The following is a 24,223-nucleotide window of genomic DNA, read 5'->3' on the forward strand; positions in this document are numbered from 1 at the left end:
GTCTATTTATTTCTCTTTATATCATCATTTTATATAATTCTCTTCATCTGAAAAATTGTCACCTGGATATCTATGACTTTAATGCCTTCCTTAAAAACTGACTTTGTTCTAAAGCAGAACTTCATTTTCCAGGTAACATGCTATGTGGGCTCTCAATGCATAAAACAGATAAATGTGGGAGGAAGTGAAGCAAGAAGTAAGCCCTAACCCTCTGTACAGTAGGTCCTCAGGTTATGTTGGAGATCCGTTCCTATGGCAACGTAACTCGATTTTCACTGTAAGTCAGAAGCCACCTACATAAGCACCTACGTCACTCACATGGAGCACATACACAGTAGTAATGAAGTGAAACAGTAAAAAAATTTAAAAGAAAGATAACAATTCCTGACCTTTACTTGTGGTAAATAAATAATAAAAAACATAAAGCACAGCCCTAACCGGTTTGGCTCAGTGGATAGAGCATCGGCCTGTGGACTCAAGGGTCCCAGGTTCGATTCTGGTTAAGGGCATGTACCTTGGTTGCGGGCACATCCCCAGTGGGGGCGCGTGCAGGAGGCAGCTGATCGATGTTTCTCCCTCATCGATGTTTCTAACTCTCTATCCCTCTCCCTTCCTCTCTGTAAAAAAAATCAATAAAATATATTAAAAAAAAAACATAAAGCACATATGCACATACATTGAAATGACAGAACACTTTTTTTTATATATAAATAAATGGGAGATGGCGACGTAACCACGAAACGATGAACATGGATTCTGACGTAACTCGAGGACTGTCTGTGTTTCCACCTTCCTCACCTGAGATGGGCCTTTCCTTACCTCCTTAGAAAACTGGTACTCTGATAATCACAGTTTGCAAACAGCTTTCTTGAGAAATATACTTAGTTATTTAAAACTTATGCTTCATTTTATTTACTTATTTATTTATTTTTGTATACCGAGAGACAAAATTCAATTCTTCCAATCTCTCAGAAATTTGGTAAAACACTTTCTTTGGATATTTGAAATTATCTCTGTAATTGTATGTTGTTGCTTAAAAAATGAATAAATGTTCATTAATAGCATATTTATTATTTTTAGGTGTGCTTATGTTAAAAGAGTATACTGTGTTATATTTCTAAGAGCATAGTGAGTGGAGAAGTATATTAACACTCAGATAACCATGTCAAGTGTAGCAATTTGGACAAAACAGCTTATCCTAATTATGGTCACAATTGCTAAGAAAATATAATGGACTTCTTGAGAATTGGCCTCAGAACCCAGACCTACCATGCTATTAGAAATATCACAACACAACACCTGCTTTAGAGTGTTTCTAAGTCATTTGCTTATAATTTTTCTCTTTAAAATATCTCTGCTTTTTTTCTGTTATTTTGCTTCTTTTTTTTCTTTTTTTAAAATATATTTTATTGATTTCAGAGAGGAAGGGAGAGGGAGAGAGATGGAAACATCAATGATGAGAGAGAATCATTGATCAGCTGCCTCCTGCACACCCCCCACCAGGGATCGAGCCTACAACCTGGGCATGTGCCCTTGACTGAAATCGAACCTGGGACCCTTTAGTCTGCAGGCCGATGCTCTATCCACTGATCCAAACTGGCCACAGCCATTTTGCTTCTTAATTATTTTTTTTAAATATCTGCTTATCAGGATAAACATCTTATAAGTACCTATAGTAAGAATATATTAATTTATTCAGGAATTTTCTGAAAACACTTTTAAAGTGTCTGTTTATTGTTTGTTTCTTTCTTAAAAATTTAGACTATGCAACAATCTGCTTCTGAGTTAGGGAAATGTTCATATGTAATGTATCAATATATTTAGATTGAGTTACTGCCAAAAATATATTAAATGCTTTTTAAAAACACAGGAATTGGACCAGCTGGTGTTGCCCAGTGGTTGAGCATCAACCCATGAACAAGGAGGTCATAGTTCGATTCCGGTCAGGGCACATGCCTGGGTTGCGGCTCCATCCCCAGTCGTGGGCATGCAGGAGGCAGCCAATCAATGATTCTCTCTCATCACTGATGTTTCTATCTCTCTCTCCATCTCCCTTCCTCTCTGAAATTAATAAAAAATATATTTAAAAAATATAGGAATTGAGGTTTTTTAGAATAAAGTGTCCTTTATTGGATATTTCCTTTAATGTCTACTACAGAAAAAACATAGTAAGATGATTTTAACTGCTTAATTTAAACTTTTAACAAAAAATATTTAAATTATTACAATAATATTAATTTATTCTGATCACAAATTATGTACTCTTTCCTTGATGGTTTGCTTACCCACTTGATAGCAAGATTAAATATTTCTATATATAGATTGTCTTCTACTGATATAGGGTAGAATTTTAGGATAGTCAGACTAGAAATTAGGTAGACTTTCTTCTGTTTGCCAGAACACAGTTAATTACTTGGTTCTTTTTTTTTAAGATAATGAGCCTTATAAGATATAAAATTCCAGGCAAAAGTCTTTTCCAGTGAAGGCCTTTAAATTTTGTACTTACACAATTACATACTTTAAGTAACAAACAGATATCCCTTCTCCCCCGTTCCCTGACTGCTTTCTGAGTCCCCTGCTGGTAAGATTTCTTTTCTTTCAAAGTTTGAGCTGTGGTAAATCCTTCTGTCTTAAAGGTCAAAAGAAATTTCTCATGTTTGTTCTTGTCTTGAGCATTGCTTGCCTATGGTCACCCTTTGCTTTTTTAGAAATAGAGCTCATTGTCCATTAGAATGTTTAATTACATTTTCTTTCTCCTGAAAGGCAAGGTTTACTTCTAACAGAACATTACAAAGTAGCAAGCATGATTAATCAATCAGGACAAGAACAATACTTAAGAATATTATAGAACTGTCCCATTTCTATTCCCATTCTCTGCTGTAATTTGTGGGAGAGGGAGATATTTGATATTTATCAATCCCATCTTCTCACTAGATACAGAGTTTTGTCACATAGCCAATGACCAAACATCTTGGTCTGCAAGACTTTTCAAGGTTCTCTTGGTATAGTTGCCACGGCAGATACTAAATTGTTGTAACTCTCACGAGACAAATCAGAGGATTGGAGAGTATAGATACCAAATGAGAACCTTATGGAATGTTGAACCAGAACAAGGATAAACTGAGTAAGCTCCTTTCTTAAAACCACTTACAAAGAAACGGGAACGAGCTTCAGAATGGTACCCAGGATCCCACAACCGGGTATGTTGCCTTATTTAGGAATAGGACTTACATATAGATACAATTATTATTATTGCTATTTTAAGGGAACTGCTGTTAGAAGGGCAAGAATTTTATTTTTGTGACAACCGAAGTTTGTAAAAATGCAGGATTAAGTATATATATGATTGCCACTGTTTATCACTGATAATGCAGCTGGCTGGTGGAAAGTTGTGAGTTAAACATTGGCAAGTTAAACACTGAACAAGTTAAACATTGGCGACTGAACATCCTCACAGCAGGAAGAAAAATCATGCTAATTACTGTTTGCTTATAAAGGTGCATCATGTGGATGTTGGAAGAGGTCATCGAGAGGTCATCTCAGATAACCGCAGGTTGATCTGAGAGCTGGATCCCGGCAATGGGAGGCTCCGCACCTTCCGTGCATGGAATGTACCTTCTGCGCACCGCCCACAGGTGGGCGCCGTTTTCAAGGATGCAGTCTTGAGAGAGGAGGGTATTGAGACCTTCTGGAGTCCGGTTGGCGACCGCTGCTTCAAAGGTTTCCTTAAACCCACAGTCGCCAACTTTTCAGACCTCACGGACCACCACTGGTCCGCGGACCACCAGTTGGCGACCACTGGACTGACTGAACACCGTTCAGGCCTCAAGCTGGTAAGCTCCCTTTCTTGTTAGAACTACCACCTCCCAATTTGCTGAGTGTCCTGCCGTGTATGGGGCCAGGTTGTGAACCAACAGTTGTTATACCAGCTGAGATTGTGTGTTAGATACATACATATGTTTGTAGTTTTTTTTCTTGTTAGGTTTTGGGGAAGAGAATGGAGACAGCCACCCATACTATTTGTCAGAAATTGAATGTAAACTGTAATTTTAAAAAAAGAAATTGAGCTTCAAATCCCAGTTGTGAAACTGACTGACTGTGAGCATGGATAAGGGGGGGGGGGGGGGGGGTTGGGGGGGGGAACTGAGCTCAAGATTGTTTCCCCTCATTCTGTGTGAGGAAATATTTTGATGCATTATAAGGAAATGTTTCCAAGATTTTGTGTATATGTGTTATGTGAATTTTTGTGGGAATAAGACCCATACCTTGCATTAATTTTCACAGAGGGCTGTCGCTCAAAAGTTAATTTCCAGGTTTCTCTGGTGATTGATGAGATTTAAGGGGGTGCCATCCTATTTTCTGTACAAGGATTACTTGAAAACTGTGTGGAAAGATTTGAGTATAATTAGAAACAGACAAAGACATTTTCTATGCATTAGGAAAGTCCTGAGGACAAGTGAAGTGGCTCAGGTTATTATGATAAAATCATATGTTAATCTGTAAAGGACTTCTTTTTAGTATGAAAATAAATCCTCTTATCCAGAAAAGGCAGAATCAGTGAAAAAAAATAATTGGTATTCAAGCCTCTCTGTCCCATGAGCTATCTCGAGGATGAGTCAATGACAGACAGTACCTGAGGTCTGATGCAACAAAAGTTTATTTTACCGTCCCCCATCAGTTCAGGGAAGGAAAATCTGATAATATAACTAATAAAACATATTATTAAAAGGGGATTAAACTTAAGTGTGTAAACACAGGCAAGAGTACTTTCTTAGTATTTTTTTTTTCTGTGTAATCTGGAAACCTGATAAATAGATAAAAAAGCTGGACTCATGGGAGTACCTTAACATAAACTCCTGTTGCATCAGATGTACTGGAGACAATTATCCTATATAATAAAGAGCTAATATGCTAATTAGACCGAACAGCAGAACGACCATCTGGGCGACTGTCCAGATGACCTTCCGGACGAAGCCAGGGCTGCAAGGGCCGAGGCCACCCAGTGTAGTGGGATGATTTGGAATGTGAGAGATCTAGGTTTGAATGCTGGTTTTGCTGCTTAATTTTTCAGTGTTCCTTTGTGGATTAGCTAAGTATTGGTCCAATGCCAATATTTAGCATTAGTTGGAATTTAACTTTCTGCTGTAGTTTAATCCACAGTACCCAATCCTGGTGAGACTGGCACAGAAGAGCCAGGAGCTGTTGTGATCCTCACACTTGTCAACTACCTAATAATCTCTGAAATTTTGCAGAATTTCTTTATGGTTCTTGTGCTTTATAGGTTGTGTGACCTTGGCTAAGCTACCTAACCTCTGAGTCTGTTTCTTAGCTGTAAAGTGAAGATAATACTTGCCTTTATAGGTTGGCATAAGAGCTAGAGATAGTGTATTTAAAGCCTCTAGCTCAGATCCTGGCTACAGTTGGTAGCCATTTGGTTCTGACATTTGACATCTAGCTTGTACTTGAAAGTATTTAGGAACACAGAGGTCTCTGCTTTGTGAGAACACCTCTTCTATTGTAGCTCAGTTATCATTGATAGATTAATTATTGGCCCTGTTTGCATTCCTAGCAATAACAAGCTTAATTGCTCTTAGATGTGATGTACTTTCAAATGTTTGAGGGCAGACATTGCATCTCCTCTTCCCTAGATGTAGTCCAGTTCACCAAACTACTATTGCTAGAGATTATCTCAAGACACATCATCCTTTTAGACACAATGTAGAATATAGATTTCTCTTTTCAGTGTGGTGTCTAAGGGTGCAATATTGCTGTAAGTGATATGAACAACACAAGCCCAGAATCAATGTTCTGTCATTGGCAAATTAAGTCACCTTCAAAAATTTTGAACTTTAATTCTTAGGGCCTCAGTTTTCTCATTTATAAAATGAGTTGTTTGAACTGAACAACACCTAGCATTGCTTCTTGCCCTAGAATTATGTAATTTAATATTATCCATATTATCCATAATACATCCATATGTATTATATTTCGTAGATACTCGGAGAGTTCTTGATTAATTTCACTAACAGTGTTTCTTTTTAACTGAGTATTTGTGCTAGACTCAGTGAGTAAAAAAACAAAAGAAAACAAAAAATACACCTCCTCAAGGGGCTCATGTTATTTAGTGATAAGCCATGAAACATAAGTTTTTTTTTGTTTTTGTTTTTGTTTTTATTGATTTTTTACAGAGAGGAAGGGAGAGAGACAGAGAGTTAGAAACATCGATGTGAGAGACATCGATCAGCTGCCTTGACCCAGGTACATGCCCTTGACCGGAATCGAACCCGGGACCCTTCAGTCCGCAGGCCGACGCTCCATCCACTGAGCCAAACTGGTTTCGGCAACATAAGTTTTTTTTAAAGGATGACAAACCGTCTTGATTTTAATAACTCTGCTTCTACATGGTGCATAGTTTATACCATTAACAAAAATTTAAGTTATTGTTAACAGCAATATTCTACTCATTAACAGATAATAAAATTGACATTGGAAAATGAAACATCTTGTGAATATATATTTGAAGTTCTTATCTGTAAAGATGGTGGAAGAAGCTGGCCAATGTCCTGTCACTGTCATTATAATTCAGAGAATCCCCTGGCAGAAAGAATCCCCATGATGGAACTCAGCCTATGTGTATTATGTACTCGAGTCTGAGAACTATTTCTCCTTTCTGAGAGAGTATCAACAACAGATCAAAGACACTGGTTCTCTGCCACCAGGGTGGTTTAACACACAGGCGTTGTCTGATGAACTTCTCTCTTTCTATCTGAGGATCTTGAAAAAATTTTAGACAAGCTCTTACTTTGTGAACCTGAGGCCCTGCATTGCGGTGCTTGCTTCTTCTTTCTCTCACCTGTGGTGTTTGCCTGATAGTATTGTTATGGATATTACAGGCAGATGGTTGATGGGAAACCTTGTTTCAACACCAAATGAGGCTAATAAAAAGTATTTTAGAACAACCATGGGAGAAAATCAATTGCTTTTAGTGTTTTCTTTAAAGAAAAAAAAAATGAAAGCCATGTTTTCTTTGAAATGAAATATATTCCAGAGGTTTCGCTTCTTTAGGCTGTTTCTTCCCTCCTTCCTCCTATGGTCACAGGCAAAAGAGAATGCAAGGCGAGCAGAGCTGCCTTTTCTAGGGGCCTCAGCTGCTCACATGCCTGGGAGACTCGACACACCCTGCCCCAGGCCTTGCCTGAACCGAGGAGCCATAGATGTCTGTCTCCCTCCAACAGGGATTAGGGCAGAGTCCTGGCATTTTTAATGACACACATTCTGAAGTGTGTCTGGAACTTTCCCCGCTAGGCTTCTATCATCTTGAGCTCATTTTGCTCTACTTTATTCTGGGCTATAGGTTTCTGCATCTGTCCACTTGTGCGCGCACTCTGTGTGTGTGTGTGTGTGTGTGTGTGTGTGTCTTGTGATCATCTTTTTGTCACTTGTATAGCTGATTAAAAGCAACAGGATAAATAGGCTACTTAGCACCAAGTGAGGCTAACATAGCTAACATGTGGTGACCTCAAAAGCTTTAATTCTGCCTTTTGAACAAACTTGAAAGAGTAAATGTATCTCAGCGTGATATGAGAGGATCACAGTTCACACACTGGGAGCAGCTCTTTCTCGGCAGGTTGATTTGTGAGCCTTACAGTGTTTGCTGTTTATTGGGACGAACTCTTTCAAGTCCCCCTCTCTCTTCTATCATGGTCTATTTGAGGCTGTTGTCCTCCAAATGGCATCCTCTCATGAGCAGTTAAACTTGCCCTGCCGTGCCAGCAGACTTTTTACTAGTCTGTAATTAAGAAACTCAGTTTTATATGGGTCCTATAAGATCCGTTTGTCAACTGTGCAGATAAACACTTCTATCCTGAGGGTATCCCTGCGACAAGAACCATATGTCATCACCTTCAGATAAATGTCTAAAGCCACTTGGTTATTAGTTTTCTGCCAGCTTGAATACCCAGCTTTACCCTTACTATCACTTATGGCTCATGATGTGCCAATTATGTGTGAGGTTTGAACAAAATGGAAATTGGCTTGATTCCCATCTGGGTTAAAATGATGAATTCTTATAATCTATTATGAAGCTGAATAATGAGTTGAAGTAAATGCCCACATAATTCAACTGAAAAAGTTTTATTTAAGAAAAGTAGTTTCACTTTTGTAATGATTGATCTAATTGATACAGATTAGCCTGTGGAATAATTTCCCTGGGTCATTAATCAGTGCTTCAAATCACCTAGCACAGATGGTTAAACCAAATATTGTCAAAGGGCTTATGGTGTTACACTGAGAGAGGGGAGTCATGTGACGTAGACAAATGTAGCTATGAAAAACAGGACGAGAAGTCTAGCTAGCTGGGAAGCATTTGGCAGATGTCATGTAGTAACCTCCTAACTGATCTGTTGCCCTTCTACTGACTTGTGGTAGGCTAATGGCCTCCAATATATCCAGGTCATAATCCCTGGAACCTATATATGTGACCTTATATAGGAATGTGGACTTGGGAGATGTAAATAGTCAAACATCTTGAAAGGGGGAGATTATCCTGGATTATAAAGGTGGGCCCAATGTAATCGAAGGGTCCTTACAAGAGGGAGGCAGAGGGAGATTTACCGCATACAGAAGAGAGAAGGCAATGTGCCTCTCACAGCAGAAGGAGAGATATTTTAAGATGCTACCCTGTAGGTTGTAAAGGTGGAAGAAAGGGCCCAGAGCCAAGAACACTAGGAATGCAGCTCTAGAAGCTGGAAAAGGGAAGGAAACAGTTCTCTTCAAGAGCCTGTGGTGGGAGCATGACCTAACTGATTCAGCCCAGTGCAACTGATTTCATATTTCTGGTCTCTAGGACTGTAAGAGGATAAATTTATGTTGTTTAAAGCCAGCTGGTTTGTGGCAATTTGTTATAGCAGCAATAGGGAATGAATACAAGTACCTATGATCCATCCTAGATTAATACCCCTGCATTGTTAAATGTATAAGGGATACAGACAGAAATGTATAAGGGATACAGACAACAAGAAGCGATAGTTCATGAAACAACATAGAGTCAGACTCATAGATAGAAAGCAGGTAGTCAGATGGGGGGATGGAGGGTTAGGAGGGATGGAGAGATTGAGCTAAAAAAAAAAAGAGAAAACTCATGGACATGGACAACAGTATGATGATGGCGGTGGTGTGGTGGTGTGGAATAGGGCATAGAGGGGATAAATGGTATTGGGGGGGGAGGAGCAATAGTTCTTGTCACCAGTGACTTATATTATGCATTATAATCTATAATAATAAAAGGGTGATATGCTAATTAGACTGGACGTTATTCCAGATGTCCTTCCTGACGAAGCTGGGGCCAGGGGAAAGCCAGCCCGGGTCCGGGGTGCCTTCCAGCGGCCGGAGGAGGGAAGCCTGGGTCCTGGGTGCCAGAGGAAAGCCGGTGCTGGCAGCTGGGGGAAGGAAGGCCTACTCTTGCACAAATTTTTGTGCATCGGGCCTCTAATATGTATAATATACACAAACTAGGAAAAAAATTTTAAAAATCAGTCAGGGATATTTTATGAGCATGCACAGGATGCTTTGGGTACACAGAAGAATGACAACTCATCTGGTATTCTGGAATACTAAGTCTAGGTATTGGACTGTGTCACTAGTGATAAGAGATTATCCTGGAGAGAAATTGGAGGACAAGCACCTGCAACAGACTGAATTGTGTCCCCCAACATTTGCATGTTGAAACTCTAACTCCCCCACCAGTGTGACTGTAGACTATGAAATTAAACTAGGTCAAATTAAGTCCTAGGGATGTATATATGATCTGATAGGATTAGAGTTCTTATGAGGAGACACTAGATTGCTGTGCTCCACCATGTGAAGACACAGGGGGAAGGTGGCTGAGTGAAAGCCTGGAAGAGGACTCTCACTGGAAACTGAATTGGCTGGTGTCTTGACCTTGGATTTTCCAACCTCCAGAACTCTGAGAAAATAAATTTCTGTTTTTTTAAAAATATATTTTATTGATTTTTTACAGAGAGGAAGGGAGAGAGATAAAGAGTTAGAAATATTGATGAGAGAGAAACATCGATCAGCTGCCTGCTGCACACTCCCCACTGGGGATGTGCCCGCAACCCAGGTACATGCCCCTGACCGGAATCGAATCCGGGACCTTTCAGTCTGCAGGCCGACGCTCTATCCACTGAGCCAAACCGGTTACGGCAAATTTCTGGTTTTTTATGCCACCCAGTCAGTGATACTGTGTTATGGCAGACCAAGCTAACTAAGACAGTATTTATGCTCCTAGAACTGTAGTATCTTGACTTCGCCCTTTAAAAATGAAAATTAACCTTTAATCAGTAAAGTGCTTACTAGCTAAAGTGAAGACTTCTGTCAGGTTTCTGACATGCAGAGAGAAGATAAGAATCCTCATGCAAATAAACTTTTTAATTGACCTTCCTGTTATACACATTAAGGTGCTTTATAAGATTTCCTCTTCCAAACACTTGTGAAACATTGTTTGAATAAATTGTATAATTCATAAAACAATGGTTTTTGTAAAAATTAATGATGGCTCAAAAATTGCATCAGTTGTTGTAAACAGTAATTTTACTAAGTGTTTCTTAAAGGAGCATTGCATTCAAAGATTATAAATACCTCAGTTTGTGATTTTCTTATTATAAGTCATTCCACTCTTTATTTTTTCACTGCAGGATACATCTATACTAATAAAAGACAAACATGCAATTGACTGTACCTTCGCTATGCCTTAAGCCACGCCCACCAACCAATCAGAGTGACTATATGCAAATTAACCCAACCAACATGGCGGCTGGCAGCCACAAAGCTGGAGCAAGCAGGAGGCTTGGTTGCCCCAATGATGGAGGAAGCCAAGCTTCCCCGCTCTGAGCTCCACTCAAAGCAACAAAGTTTCAATTATAGAAGGTAAATAAACCCCAGATACCTGCTTTCAGCCGGCTGAGCCGGCCAGCCATGGAGCTGGAGCTAGCAGGAGGCTTCCCTCTCGCCCACCCTGGCCAGCTCTGAGCTCCTCTCAAAGCTACAAAGTTTCAATTATAGAAGGTAAATAAATCCAAGAATAAAAAAGAAAAAGAAAAAAAGGAGAGGCAGGGAGCTTCCATCGCTGGGGGACTTGGCCAGCCTGAAAACGGCCCTCAGCCCCTCACCCAGACTGGCCAGGCACCCCAGTAGGGACCCCCCACCCTAAAGGGGGTGTGACCAGCCTGAAAACAGCCATCAGCCCCTCACCCAGGCTGCAAGAGGGCATAGGCCCGGCTGAGGGACCCCCCCAAGTGCACAAATTTTTGTGCACCGGGCCTCTAGTTTGAAAATAAAATGGTACTTGACTTTTTTCTCCTGAAACTTAAATATAACCTCATGCTTTTTGTTATGCTCACTTCTTCCACAGAGGGAAGAGGTCAGCCATGGAGATCTTTGTATGTAGCTCTATATAATTTCAAATTTATCCTGCTGGTGGTGAAAGAGATTTTTAAAAAGTTTTATTTTTAATTGTGATAAAAAATTTATAATCTTAACCATTTTGTAAGGGTAGTGTTAGATACCTTCACATTGGTATGCAATCAATTCCCAGAACTCTTTCCATCTTGCAAATATGAAACTCTGTATCCGTTAAATATCAATACCTTATTCTCTGATCTTCCCTCCAAATTACCATTCTACTTTCTGTCTCTATAAATTTGACTACTCTAGGTACCTCATAATAACTGGACTCATACAGTATTTGTCTTTTTGTGACTGGGTATTTCACTTGGCATAATGTCCTCAAGCTTTATCCATATTGTGGCATGTGTCAGAATTTCCTTCTTTTTTCAGGCTGAAAAATATTTCATTGTATCTACCACATTTTGTTTATACATTCAGCTGTTGATAGACACTTGGGTTGCTTCTACCTTTTAGTTGTTGTGAATATTGCTGCTATCAATATATAGATGAATTTCTCATTGAGACCCTGCTTTCAACTTATTTTGATTGTATACCCAGAAGTGGAATTTCTAGATCATATGGTAATTCTACTCCTAATTTTTTGAGTAAATGTTGCCATACTGTTTTCCACAGTGGCTGCACCATTTTAATTTTCCACTAATAGTGGACAAGGGTTTCATTTTCTCCACCTCCTCCACAAGACTTGTTGTTTTCTGTTTTTTATTTTTATTTACAGTAGCTATCCTAATAGGTGTGAAGTGGCAAATAATTGTAGTTTTGATTAGCATTTTCCTAATGATTAGTGATGTCAAACATCTTTCCATGTGCTTATTGGCAATTTGTATATCCTCTTTGGAGAACATGGAAAGGATTTTAAACAATGACATGACATAGTCAGATTTGGATTTTGGGAAGATCACAACAACAGGTTAAGTGGAAGATGATCATACAGGGAAACAAGCAAATGTAGGGCAACCAGATAGGAGGCTCTCAAGGTTTCCATTTTTTTTTTTTCTTTTTAAATATATTTTATTGATTTTTTACAGAGAGGAAGGGGGAGGGAGAGAGAGTTAGAAACATCAATGAGAGAGAAACATCAATCAGCTGCCTCCTGCACACCCCTGCTGGGGATGTGCCTGCAACCAAGGTACATGCCCTTGACTGGAATCGAACCTGGGACCCTTCAGTCCGCAGGCCGACGCTCTCTCCACTGAACCATACTGGTTAGGGCAAGGTTTCCATTTCTTTTGGTGGGGAGGGGCTTGATCAGAAGGACTTGGGAAAGTACTTGAAACTGAAATTACACTTTCTTTATCACTTTTATTATTCCATTATATATTAGGGCACATTTTTATTCATGACTATAGCACAAAGTACTCTACTATATGTTGGTCTGTTCTTCAGCAATTTCTGTGAAGTAGAGAAACAATATTGGGAAAAATACCATTTGACCTATATTCTGAGATCTTACAAATTCTCTCTTTATATGTCCTAGCACACATTTGATAGTAAATAAATATGTTATCTGAATATAAATATATATATACAGAAATCAGAATCATACTATAACTGCATCTTTTTATTATCCTCTTCTATAAAATTATACTAATAGGATTTCCTAGACTTCACTAACCTTCAATTTTTTTCTTCTATCATTCCATATCTTTTAAAATATAGATGTAGCATAAATTATTTAATCACTTCCCTACTGTCAGCCATTTATGCTGTTTTCACATTGCAGTAGATTCCATGCACATAAATATGGCTGCATTTCCACTAATTTTCTTTGGATACATTTCCAAAAGTGGAATTACTAGATTAGAGGACTTAGAACAGTGCCCATTGCTTAGCTAATATTCAATAAATATGTCTTGAATGATTTAAATAAATATTTTTGATAGTTATTTCTGAATTTTCCTTCAGGATAATTGTACATCTGGGCATTTTCCTCCAACATTGCCACTGCTTCTGTTGGCTGAATTTAACTGCATCCCCTTTCTTATTTAGTACTAGAGGCCTGTTGCACGAAGAGATTTGTGCAATAGGCCTTCCCTTCCCCTGGCTGCCAGCACCGGTTTTCCTCTGGCACCTGGGACCCTTTGCTGCTCCGGCCGGGGCCTTCAGTCTTTGCTCCGCAGCTTCAGCCTACATATGCAAATTAACCACCATCTTTGTTGGGTTGATTTGCATACTCTCCTGATTGGCTGGTGAGCATAGCGGAGGGACAGTCAATTTACATATTTGTCTATTATTAGGTAAGTTTATATTTTAGTCTTTGTTAATTTTATAGGTGAAAATAGTGTCTTATTTTTAAAATTTGTATTTCTTTGAATACTTGTGAAGCCACCTGTATTTCCATCTGCCCTTTTGACCCAATTCCTTTGTGAATTGTCTACCCATGTGTACAGTTTTCAAGTCTGTTTACAAATTAATGAGAAGAGACTATGACATCCCCTTACCTTAAGATCCTGGTTTCCTGGTGTTGTGGGATGAATCATGTTCTCCCAAAAGATATGTCCTGAATAACTAGTTGTAGGAGAATAACAAGTGGCAAGAGAGTTAACTATATTGAAAGTTAAAGTTATACAATGACAAAGACTTGGCCACATGCTCACCAATATAATTTCCTCTTCCTGGAAACACAGGAAACCTATGTTTCCCAGCCTTACTTGAAATTAGATAAAGGTAATACAACTCAGGAAAGACCAATGAAATACAGGTGCATGTGATGTAATCTACTTTTGGCCTGGCCCTTAAAAGTATCTCTAGCCTGCTACATTAAGAAACTATGACATTTTTTCAACTCAACATCAAAAAAATAAACAATTCACTTAAAATATGGACAAAGGACCTGAATAGACACTTCTCCAAAGAGGACATACAGATGGCCAACAGACATATGAAAAGATGCTCAACATCACTGATCATCAGAGAAATGCAAATTAAAAGCACAATGAGATATCACCTCAGACCTGTCAGAATGGCCACCATCAATAAATCAACAAAAAACAAGTGTTGGCAATAATGTGGAGAAAAGGGAACCCTTGTGCACTGTTGGTGGGAATGCAGATTGGTGCAGCCACTGTGGAAAGCAGTATGGGGTTACCTCAAAAAATTAAAAATGGAACTGCCTTATGACCCAATGATTCCACTTCTGGAAATATATTCAAAGAATCCCAAAACACGTGAAAGAAGATATGCATCCCTCCATTCGTTGCAGCGTTATTTACAACTAGAGGCCCAGTGCATGAAATTTGTGCATGGGTAGGGTCCCTAGAAGCTGCTGGCTGCCAGCCGGGGCACCTCCTTCCCCCCAGCTGCCAGCCACCACCACCGCTCCTTTCCCCTGGCCACCTGCCACGGCCATCACTGCTGACTGGTGGGGCCTCTCTTTTTCCGGCTGCCTGCCGCCACTGCCGCCAGCTGGGTGGGCCTCCCTTCCACCGGCCCTGCCCCCTGGTTGAACTCCTGGTCAAGGGGACAATTTGCATATTAGACTTTTATTATATGGGATAGCCAAGATTTGGAAGCAGCCCAAGTACCCACCAGTAGATGAGTGGATAACAAAGCCAGGTACATTTACACAATGGAATACTACTCAGCCATAAAAAGTAGGAAATCTTACCCTTTGCAACAGGATGGATGGACCTGGAGAGCACTATGTTAAGAGAAATAAGGCAGTCAGAGAAAGACAAGTACCATATGATTTCACTTATTTGTGGAATATAATGAACAAAATAAACTAACAAAGAGGAGACAAACTCACAGAAAACAGACTGAGAACTGTCCCACATAGAGGGAGGGCATAGTGGGGGCTGAGTGAGATGAGTGAAGGGATTAAGCATAGAAAAAAGGAAAGACTTGTGGACACCAACATCAGTATGGTGATTGCCAGAGTAAAGTGGGGGGAGGGAGAGGATGAAGGGACGAGGTAACTGGTGATGGTAGGAGACACAATTTGGGGTGGTAAACACAGTACAGTATACACATGATGTATTATAGAATTGTATACCTGAAACCTATATAATTTTATTAGCAACGCCACCTCAATAAATTTAATTTAAAAAGAACAATAAGATAGATATGTTTCCTGTCTTAAAAAGGTTATATTCTAGTGGGTTGAGGGAGAAGATTAATAGGTAAGATGTCAGATGGAGGACTATATGGAGATTTAAAATATATTGGTGAGAAGACTTGTGGTTTGTTTTAGATTGGATGTCAGGGACAAACTGCTTGGAGAGGTGACAATTAAATTGAAATCTTAATGGTAAGAGGTAGCCAATCATGAGATGATATGAGCAATGGTAACTACTAATGCCAAAGCTCTAAAGTGTGGAATTGAAACACACTGGATCCATCAGAGCTGTTGCAAATGAAGAGGGAGAGATGGGCAAGAATGAGAGTACGAAGGGTTCTATATGTTAGAAAAAAGAGTTTTGATTTTATTCTTAGGTAGGGGAAAGTCTATGAGGGTTTTAAATTGCAGAATGATATGATCTAACTCACATTTTTATAAAAGATCAGGCTACTTATGTGACAAATGGATTAAAGAGGGAACAAAATTGAAAGCAAGGAAATTAGTTTGAAGGTTAAGTGATGGTGATAAGCAGTTCACTACAGTGGTAGCAGTAAAAATGGAGAGAAGTCAATGGATTGAGAATATATTTAGAGACAGTGTTGTTGGTTTTGTGTGTGTGTGTGTGTGTGTGTGTTTTGTTGTTGTTGTATTTTTTTTTATATGCATTGAATCTTACATTCAGTGGTTGGGTTTGTAACTCTCAAATTTTAACTTTCCCATCCACAACTGTTACTACTTACATACAAAGAAAAACAAGATATCATTAAATGATGAAATATTAGGGAAGACCTAGGAAATAGAATTGTATTTTAAAAAGAAATATATAAAATTCTTATATGGGGCAGAGTGCTGTGCTGTCATGGCTCTACTTCTAAACTAGACTAAAGCTATAAGTATCAAGAAGAAATGAAAAAAATTAATTATAAAAAAAAACACTATTTATACAGAGGAAAACAAAATAATTTTTACCCCTTTCTACCCTCTGGTGGCTACACATTACCATCCAAAGTTTGTCATTTTTGAAGCCCTTGGTAGGATGGCCATTTAAAATTCCCTTTAGAAATTCTACTAATACACAATTTAACTAAACTGGTATTGGATTAAAAAGCACACCCAAGAAGTAAGTCCTCTCTACTAATCCTGGTAACAACATATTCATGAAGGGATAGAATATTTATACTTTTGTTTTAGAATTCCACAGACTCACCTATAACTGTGCTGGTACTCCACTGCCTAATCCCATTCTGATTCTACAGTATCAGATGCCATAAACAAGTTCTGTTTTGCCTTCTTCTTCTTCTTTTTTTTTTTTTTTTTTTACTTGCTTGCTTTTTTGTGTATCTATGTGCTGCAGACAAATATCTAAAACCTGTCCTTCTGTTAAGTTTTGTCCTTTCACAAATTGCTTCCTCTTCAAAATATGACAATTGCAACAGAAAATGTCTTTTGTTCTCCTTTCTTTTTCCAACTTAAGAGCAGAGGCCTCCAACTAGACTAAAGAGACTACGAACTGACTTGGAAATGCTCAACTCCCCCCCACCCCCCTCCCAGCCCCTTCCCAGTCCTCCATAGTTCAGTCAACTACCTCAAATCTTTTTTGAAAAAGTATCAGATACCAATGAAGACCTATTTGAATGCAAACGTACTACTCACCCCACCACCTCTTGTCCCTTTGCAGGGCCCCCTTCTCTTAGGTGCCTTCCTCTTCTGCCCCCTGCTGGCCTCCGCGAGGCCTGCGCTCTTTCACTTCACTTTGTCGTCAGTGTCTTTGGGTTGAGCCACTTTCTTCCCGCCCTGGACGCCAGGTGACATCTAACCACAGCCAGGACCCAGGGCCGAACACACAGGGAAAAGACTTGCTGCCCAGATCGATAACGTGGGTTGGCATTCTTGCTAACTGTTTATAATCTTGAGGTCATTTAATGTTTCATATCACCCCTGAAAACAGCTGTTTCCAGTCAGGAAGTGCGCTGAACAAACCATCTGTGTCAGGACACCGGAGGCCACTCCCCACAGGAAGTTCCGCCACCCCTCTCCTCAGCAGATCTCCGAGACTTGGGGCCCGAGTGGAATCTTTTGAAAAACTAGAATTCGGAAACTAGCCCAAGGACCTTGTCCCAGAACATCCCTGGCCTAGGAGGTATCTAGAGAGACTGGGGGACGAGGTGCGAGGAGAGCCATCCGGGGACTCGCCCTCCATTAAACCTAGAGCAGGGCTGCCGCCATTTGCAGCCTCTTCAGAGAGAATGCGGACGTGTCCTCCAGCGCCCTGAAGCCTGCCCAATCCGAGAGGCTGACTGAGAGGCGGGCTGCCGGCAGGCTTCCTCCCCCACCGCTTCCGCCCACCTTCCTTCCCTGCCTCTCAAGACCCTGGAGACAGCCTCCCGCCAAACCGCCCCTCCTCCTGTGATTGGCTGTCCCAGGAGCCTTCGGCCAATGGGGCTGAGGGATCCCTGCTGACTAAGCCTGAGAGCTGGCGAGCAGGAAGGGCGTGGGCGGGCAAAGGCGCACGAGTGCAGCAGCCCAGGTGTTGGCACTGCAGTCTTGCCTCCGGTCCTCACAGTCACCACCATCCACCAGTGCAGGAAGGTGCTGGACCGCGGTGGGGAAGTGGGCGCCAGAGAGAGCGCGGCTGCGGGAGCTGGCGGTGAGGGCGAACCCTGCATTCCGGCTTCTGAAACGTTCCCAGCTGAGGAGTTGGGCCGGGGCGCCCAGCTGTGCGGACCTTCCCTGAAGGCCTGCTTTCTCCGCGCCTGCTCCGATTCCCTTGGTTCTGAACCTCAGGCGACCCACCTACCTGTGCTGTTTTTTGGATCATCTTCCTGTTGCGAGGCTGGACGTTGGGCGGAAACAAGGTAGGCTGGACAGAGGGCCCAAGCACAGAGCGGACGGCAGGGGCAACTGCTGCTGCAGAGCTAGTCCTGTTTGACGTTGACTCGGTGCCCCCTGACAGATCCTCCGGTGCCCCCGGACAGAAAACTGCATCCTGGAAAGGAACACCAGCTGTGCAGATACTGACCTGTGAAAACCTTGGTTTGTTAATATGTGTTCTTCCGCCAGCCCCCAAATCATATACAGGGACCCCCAGTTCCTCCAGTTGGCTTTTCTGCAGCTTTATCGCCAGCAACGGAGTGGGGTGTTCTGTGATGTCCTCCTGCAGGCAGAAGGTGAGGTCGTCCCAGCCCACCGCTGCATCTTGTCTGCCTGCAGCCCCTTCTTCACAGAGCAGCTCGAACGGGAGAGGCCAGCTCAGGGTTGTCCGGTGGTGTTGCAGCTGGGAGGCCTGAAGATCAGGACACTTAGGAAGCTGGTGGACTTCCTGTATACCTCAGAGATAGAAGTGTCTCAAGAAGAAGCCCAGGATGTGCTTTCTGCTGCCCGCCAGCTCCGTGTATGTGAACTGGAATCCCTTCAGCTAGAGGGTGGGAAGTTGGTGAAGGCCCCTCAGGGCCAAAGACTGAACCGGGAGTGCTTACAACCTCCAAGTGCTGCACCAATCTCTGCCAGGGTGGTACCATCCAGCCACTGCCCTCGAACTTTACTGCCTGACACCCAGACTCTTTGTCCTCTTGGGGCAGTGAGATTGAAGTTGTTGGGGAAGGATGAGGGACCCCAGGACAAGAGCAGTGGACATAATGCAAAGAACTTGCCTGGCACTCTTCTGCTCAAGAGGAAGGCCAGAGTCTGCCCAGCTCCACAAGAAGAAAACTCTTCACCATCAAGCCACAGTCAAGAATCTAAAGAGAACAAGAGTGACCCTGCCCTTGGTCCTACAGAGCATTCCTCACCCAGCTTGTACCCCTCTGAGGGTAAGCGACTATTGCCTATAAAGATCAGGCTGATTCGTTCAAAGCCATCACCTGATGTCTGTACATCCAAACCTTCCAGCATTTTAAGTGGACGCAGCTCAGGGCCTGCAGGTCCTGGCCGACGTCTTTGGCGACAGAAGAATATAAATAAAGCACTGAAGGACAAGCATAAGTCAGGGAGAACTCGTTCTCTACAGAGCACCCCAAGCCCATCTGGTCTGGGAAAGACAGGTGGGAGTAAGAAATGGAGTCCTGAAGTCAGGGCACCTAACTCAGACTCTGCCAACAAGGGGAAGATTGGGAGAATGAAACTGAGGAGGACTGTCAATGGGACCCACTGGGAGGTGGTGCAAGAACCTCCCCTCAAAACCTCTCAAGATAGTCCTCATGTCCTAGAACCTAGGGACTCAGAAGAGCCTCCAAGGACTCAGCCATCCTCAGTTAACCAGCAGGAAATGCTACCTACTAGAATAGACCAGGACTCCCCATTGTGCTCTGGGCTACAAGACATTCTGCTCTCTGGTAGCCTCTCCCCAGACCACCCAGTGGTGAAGTCCAAGTTTGGGTCCAGTCCAGAGGTGGTAGGGAAGAAACCTAGGTTTGATATTGACTGCAGAGAGCCATATGCATTTGACACAGCCCTGTTGGGGCAGACCTGTGAAACTGAGGAGTACCAGATAACAAGTGTTGCTGCCACCAGTGAGCTGGAGGAGATCCTGGAGTTCATGCCATGTGGCTCAGACATTGAGTCACCTATAGGATCTTTGGAGAGTCCAAGGGCAAAGGACTGTAGGACCCCTAGTTATCACCTGACAGAAACAGGGAAGAACTGGATAAAAGAGGAAGAATGGTATTTACCAGACATGGAATTCTGGTCCAGGGAGTGCATAAGATTGGAAAAGGAACCTGTTGGTGAGAACAAAGAGCCAGTTGAACCCTTTATCCCCTTTGTCATACCCTCTAAGATTAATGAAGGACAGGTGCTTTCAGTAGGATGCTCTTTGATTCAAGACCAAGATATTACCAGCTCCCAGCCACTGATTGGTCAGAGAGACAAACTTCTCCACAATGACTTCCTTGACTCTCCCCAAATGTCCTATGGGGACCTCTCACCTCCCTGTTCTAACTGGATGGAAACTACAGAAGTGATACTGTACCCTGATCCAGAACCAGGCAAGAAGGTATTTAGCAACTCTGAGCTGTTGGACCCACTCCCTGCCAGCCTTGAAGAGGAAGAGATTGATGTGGTAGATTGGACATTGGAGGGGAGGCTTGTGTCCACCTGTATTCCCTCTGTATGGCCTGACCCTTCTTCAGAGTCAGAAACAGAGGTAGACATACTAACCCAATAGAGTGGGGAAGGAAGTTTAGAAGTACTGGGAGGATGGGAAATGTTGACTAACAAAAGTGGTATTGGCAGAGAGGCTAGCACATACCCCTTGCTCTCTGTTGGTCCCACTCTCCCCTCCCCAGGTTTTGGGAATCAAGCAGAAGTCAAGTAGTGCTGTGGACAGGAAATTATGAACTTGAACAATCTTAGTTCCTTATAACAAGTGGAACAATAAAATGCATGGTCTCCAACTCTAGTGGGTTATAGGTAACAGCCAAGGCCAGCTCTCCCAGGTTATGAGGTCCTGCTAATTCAGGGAAAATTAAGTACACCCTCTGCAGTTGTTCTGTGTCAGAGAAAATGTTCCCAAAGGTGTGAAGCAGTGCTGGGGTGAAACTAGAAGTGGGTGGGAGTGATAGGACATTGTCTAGCACCTTATTTGTGGGTCTATTTACTTCCAGTAAAGGAAGTCTAGCCAAAACATCGGAAGGGGCCAGGAAGAAGTACTTCCATCATCACTCCAAGAAGTGAGTTGAAAAAGATACAGTTGCTTAGAAAAATAAGTAATTTACTCTTCCCTGAGTAGAGAGCAGGCTGACAGCTGTTGGGGGAATTAGAGGGACTTGGTGGGGGGATTGAGAAATTGAGAGAAAAAAGAAAAGAGTGAAAACTCATGGACAGGGACAACACTGTGGGGCTTGCCAGGGGAAGCAGTGTGTGGGGGGAAGTGGAAGAGGGTATAGGGGGCATAAATGGTGATGGAAGGAGACTTGACTTGGGTGATGAACGCATAATACAGTGTACAAATGATATGTTGTGGAATTATTCACCTGAACCCTGTATAATTTTGTTAATCCATGTCACCCCAATAAATTCAGTAAAAAGGAGGGGGAGAACATGCTCAAAGAATTGACAGTTTCAATGATGCAGAAGGATAGATTTTGAAGGAATTAGAGGCCTGGAATATGGTTGTTTATTGTGAGAAAGCATTAAAATGCAATATTTTGGAGTTTGAAGGATTTCAGGGTCTGGCCATAGAATTGAATTTTGGGGGACAATGTGGTGAAGGTTATGTGAATTGAGGAGGCCCATGAAGGCTAAATCATGCAGGGTGTGCTATTTCTAAATACTATAGATTTTTTTTTTTTTATATATTGCCTTAAACTTAATGTGGATGTGCTTGCTCATCCACATGTGTGTGCCTTAGACCCAAAGTTTTACCAGTTTAGCATTTATCTCTAACATACTTATTAGAACAAAAACAATTTAAGTAGTAATGCTTATATGGTAATTGAATACTCTATTATTGTTAAGAATTTCTTTGTTAATTTTGTATATTGTACTGATACATAATTATTTATTTGTTAATTTAATAAAGAACCAATTTCTGTATGATGTTGAACTGTGTGTGCAATGTGGTTAGATGACAGTTTTTTCATCAGTCATACATTGATTTGCCCAGCCTGTTGTAGTTTACACTTATTGTCCCAGCCTAACTATTAATGATATCTATTTCACACTCTTAAAAAAGTATCCCAGTGTTTTCATTTTCATATACTATGTTAATGAAAAAAATCAGAAATGTAGTTGACATTATGTACAAAAATGTACATCACATTAATTGTAGTGAAAAGGAGAGAAAAAACTAAATGTCCAAAAAACTAAATTATTAAATAAACTAATGTATAGCCATTTGAAACAGTTTTATGCAGCTGTTAATAAATTATGCATTTGATGAATTTAGCGGCATAATTTTTCACCACACATTATTGACCAAAAAAGCTATATACAAATATGTTAACATAATACAATTCCAAAAATATTTCTAAAACATATTTTTGAATGGAAAAATAAAACTTGGGAAATTATAAAAATAATAACATTGTCAACACTGTAAAATTTGAATCATTTTTTCTTTTTATACTGCTCTGTACTATCTGTCTTTCCTATAATAAACATCTGTCAGTTTTATAATCAGAAAAAATACGAATAAAGTAACAACCAATTTTAGACAATAACTTATAGGTTAACCTGATTATAAGTATCTTCAAAGTCAACAATTCAAGATGGACTGAGTTTTATTTTAAATTGCTAAGCTAAATTGTTGAGTGAGGTTAGGATGTTAATGAGGCCTTCACTTTTAATGCTTTGAATTGTGCTTTAACTTTTCATTTTGGTATAATTTACTATCAGTGATTTTTATTTTTAAACTGTGTGAGTCCACTCTGGCAGAGTTATAAAACATTTATGGAATAGGCCACCAATATTTGCATGACCCCATTTCCAGTTAGAGTGTGGGGGTGGCTGATGTGTGCCTTACCTTACTTCCAGCTCTCTCTAGTCATGGGACATATACAGGCCCTAAAAAAGGGCATTATTTTCTATTGGGGAAAACTTCACATTAGTGCTATTTTTTATTACTCATTTCAGAATTTCCAAGTTTTAGTAGGGCAATTCATTCCTGAAACAGTCCTTGAGGAAAAAAAAAAAAATTTCTACTTATTTATTGAGGGACTTAGATTTTCCCACTCCCACACAATGAACCTTCAGAAATACTTCATAAGTAGGCCAATGCTGCATCAGCTTATAAGCTGAATGAGGAAAATTAGGCCTATTATTAAAATTGGTTGTTACTTTATTAATGAATATTTTTCTGATTTTGAAATTGATACATGTTTATTGTAGAAAAGGCATACAATACAGAGAAGTGTAAAAAGGAAAAATGATTCAAATTTGACAAATGTTATTATTTCTGTAACTAGAGGCCCGGTGCACGAAATTCTTGCACTGGGCGGGGGGGGGGGGGGGGGGGGGAGGTGTCCCTCAGCCCAGCCTGCACCCTCTCCAATCTGGGACCCCTTTGGGGATGTCCCAACTGCTCGCCTGCCTGCCTGAGCACCCCCTAACCACTCCCCTGCTAGCCTGATCAATGCCTAACTGCTCCCCTGCTGGCCCAGTCGCCCCCAACTGCCCTCCCCTGCCTGCCTGGTCATCCCTAACTGCCCTCTCCTGCTGACCCGGTTGCCCCCAACTGCCCTTCCCTGACAGCCTGGTTGCCCCCAACTGCCCTCCCCTGCAGATCTGGTCGCCTCCAACTGCCCTCCCCTGCCAGCCTAATTGCCCCCAACTGTCCTCTCCTGCCGGCCTGGTCGCCCCCAACTCCCTTCCCCTGCCAGCCCGGTCACCCCTAACTGCCCTCCCCTGCTGGCCTGGTTGTCCCTAACTGCCCTTCCCTGCTGGCCATCTTGTGGTGGCCATCTTTGATCACACGGGGGTGGCCATCTTGTGTGAGGGTGTGATGGTCAATTTGCATATTAACTCTTTATTAAATAAGATTTTTTAACATTATTTTTCCATACAGAAATATACTTTAAAATATTTTTGAATGGTATTCATTAACATATTTGTATATATCTTTTTATGGCTTAGTACCATGTGGTGAACAATTATGCCACTAAATTCATCAAATACATAATTTATTAACAGCTGCATAATACTGTATCATATGGCTATGCATTAGTTTATTTAACAATTTAGTTTTTTGGACAATTAGTTTTTTCT

General features: G+C 41.2%; 1 protein-coding gene across 1 annotated transcript; it reads left to right on the forward strand.

The window, feature by feature from the left end:
* Positions 1-18,566: 18,566 nt before the first annotated feature.
* On the forward strand, positions 18,567-20,684 carry LOC139015964 (BTB/POZ domain-containing protein 18-like). Its single transcript, XM_070423519.1, has one exon. It carries the CDS (start codon positions 18,567-18,569, stop codon positions 20,682-20,684), a length of 2,118 nt encoding a protein of 705 aa, XP_070279620.1.
* The last annotated feature ends 3,539 nt before the right edge of the window (positions 20,685-24,223 follow it).

Source organism: Myotis yumanensis, unplaced genomic scaffold (genome assembly GCF_028538775.1).
Source record: "Myotis yumanensis isolate MYYU_CA2020_CCGP unplaced genomic scaffold, mMyoYum1.0.hap1 SCAF_9, whole genome shotgun sequence".
NCBI classification, from domain to species: Eukaryota; Metazoa; Chordata; class Mammalia; order Chiroptera; family Vespertilionidae; genus Myotis; species Myotis yumanensis.